This window comes from Papilio machaon, chromosome 23 (genome assembly GCF_912999745.1).
Source record: "Papilio machaon chromosome 23, ilPapMach1.1, whole genome shotgun sequence".
Taxonomy (NCBI): domain Eukaryota; kingdom Metazoa; phylum Arthropoda; class Insecta; order Lepidoptera; family Papilionidae; genus Papilio; species Papilio machaon.
In genome coordinates this window covers 45821-48094 of record NC_060008.1, presented here as the reverse complement: position 1 = coordinate 48094, position 2274 = coordinate 45821, and the positions used below count along the sequence as shown (strand labels likewise).

General features: G+C 57.9%; 1 protein-coding gene across 1 annotated transcript; it reads left to right on the top strand.

Moving 5' to 3' along the window:
• LOC123722315 (splicing factor, arginine/serine-rich 19-like) lies at nucleotides 1–2274 on the top strand. Its single transcript, XM_045683782.1, has one exon. It carries the CDS (start codon nucleotides 1–3, stop codon nucleotides 2272–2274), a length of 2274 nt encoding a protein of 757 aa, XP_045539738.1.

The following is a 2274-nucleotide window of genomic DNA, read 5'->3' as shown; positions in this document are numbered from 1 at the left end:
ATGAGCGCGACGAATAAAGAAAAAACTACCCGGGAGGGTCCCGTTCGCGGGGAATCCCTTGGTGGGTCGGACAGCCGGCCCATCGGCCCCATTGTATACGGGGGGGCCATTCGCCGTGTGAAGGAGGAGAGAAGGTTAGGGTCAAATGGAGGAAGTAGAGAGGAGAAGGAGAAGAAGAGAGATAGAGTGAGGAGGCTGTCTGATTCAGATTCAACAGACAGCAGGGGCTCCATGGCAAGCGCTTCCAGCCGCTTTGCTTCCATGGAGTCCCTAGACCAGGACGGGAGATTTTGGAGCGAGAGCCGCGGCCAGAAGAGGCCCAGAGATAAGGAGTTAAGCGGCAGCTCCACAGACACCCCCGCCAAGGGGGCACACAAGAGAAGAGGACGCGGCCGTCCACCAACCACCGGCGAGTACGTCGGGCTGGCGGCCGCCAAAGAAGTTTTGAGAAAGGCGACAGAGGCGGAGATGAGGGCACGAGCCGAGGCGGAGCTCCTCGACTCAGTTTTGGAAGCCCGCAAGACTCGCTCGGCACTGGCCACGGCAAATCCATCCACTGCCGAAAATGAAGAAGACACGGCGACCACCGTCCTCAAACGGATTGGGTCCAGCCTTGAAGTAGTTGAGAAAGTTGCAAAGAAATCGTCCAACCTAAAGGGGACCTTCGTGCGCGCACTGCAAGACGCTGTCAGTGCAATAAAAGAAGACGTTGCTGGCCTTGCGCAGAGGACGATATCGGATGAAACACGCGCCTTGCAGGCAGATAACGCCCGCCTGCAAGCTGATATGGCCAGCCTCCGCAAGGAGCTGAATGAGATGCGCCAGGAGATGGAGAGGGTGCGGAAACAGGGTTCCGCCAATGCCCTCATGGACACGACAATGGAGGCCGTCCCTGTCCGGCCCCCACCACAACCACAAGCAGAGTCCTCCCTAGAGGACATATGTCGGGCGGTAATGGTCCAGGTGGGCGGTATGCTCAACGCCCGCCTGGCTTCCCTAGAGGATAGGTTGCTCCCTGAAAGGAATATGCGACCACCATTGGCGTCGGATAAAAACAAGGAAGACCGCACATATGCGACTGCGACCGCGAAGCCCAAACCCGCACCATCTTCGGGTACTCAAAAAACAGCTGGGACGAAGGCGCCCCCGGTGCCAGCACAGCCCGGTCCCAGTGGGCTCACGCGCCAGCCGCCTACCGTGCCCAAGAAGAGCAAAAAAGGCTCCAAAAAAGGAGCCAAAAAGAAGAAGAAAACTCGGCCGTCGACTGGCGAGAACCTTAAGTCCTCCTCTGTCGCCCCCGTAGCACCATCAAATGCCCCTCCTCGCCGTCCTCTTAACCCGGACGCGCTTGAGGAAAATTGGGTAACCGTAGGGAGAAATGGAAAAGCGCAAAGGCACAAGTCGAAAGCGGCTCCCACACAGGCTTCTACATCTCCGCCTGCATCGCGGCCGCAAAGACTGAAAGTGCCTCGGAGCTCTGCCGTCGTCGTGACACTTACCGAGGCGGCAATCAAAAAGGGGCTGACATATAGTAGTGTTCTGAGAGAGGCGAAATCGAAGCTCGACCTAAAAGAGGCGATAGGCGTGGAAGCGGTGCAATTCCGTCGGGCGGTTACCGGGGCTACTATCATCCGCATCCCCGGCGCCACCAGCGCCCCGAAGGCAGATATCCTGGCGCAGAAGCTCCAGGAAATTTACCAAAGTGACGACATTAAGGTCTCCAGGCCCGAAAAAATGGTCGACGTTAAGATTGAAGGTCTGGACGACTCTACCACGCCGGAAGAAATCAAAGAGGCCATAATGAAAAAAGGGGCATGCCCGGCAGACCAGGTCCGAGCTGGTCAACTCCGCCAGAACAGATCTGGTCTTTTCGACATCTGGGCACAGGTCCCTGTCACAACAGCAAAGAAGCTAGTGACTGGCCGCTTCTTAGTGGGCTGGGTAGCTGCCAAGGTCACGATTGGCAGACCAAGGGAGCTACGCTGCTACCGATGCATGCAGCAAGGACATACAGCGAGTCGCTGCGACGCGGAGGACCGCAGCCGGCTCTGCTATAAATGTGGACAAGAAGGCCACAAGGCCGCATCCTGCCCGTCGCAACCGAACTGCATCCTGTGCACGGCGGCGGGCAAGGATGCCAAACACCGGCTGGGGAGTTTAAATTGCTCGGCGCCCAGAAAAACGGTCCCCAAGAGAGCGCTAGCGGAAGTAGCACGTAGCGCGCCCCCACCGAGCGGGGAAGAAATGGAGATAGCGGAAGCCGTGCAAAATTAA

Bases quoted from the DNA above. Each gene is read 5' to 3' on its own strand.
- LOC123722315 (XM_045683782.1), top strand. From the start codon at position 1: ATGAGCGCGACGAATAAAGAAAAAACTACCCGGGAGGGTCCCGTTCGC.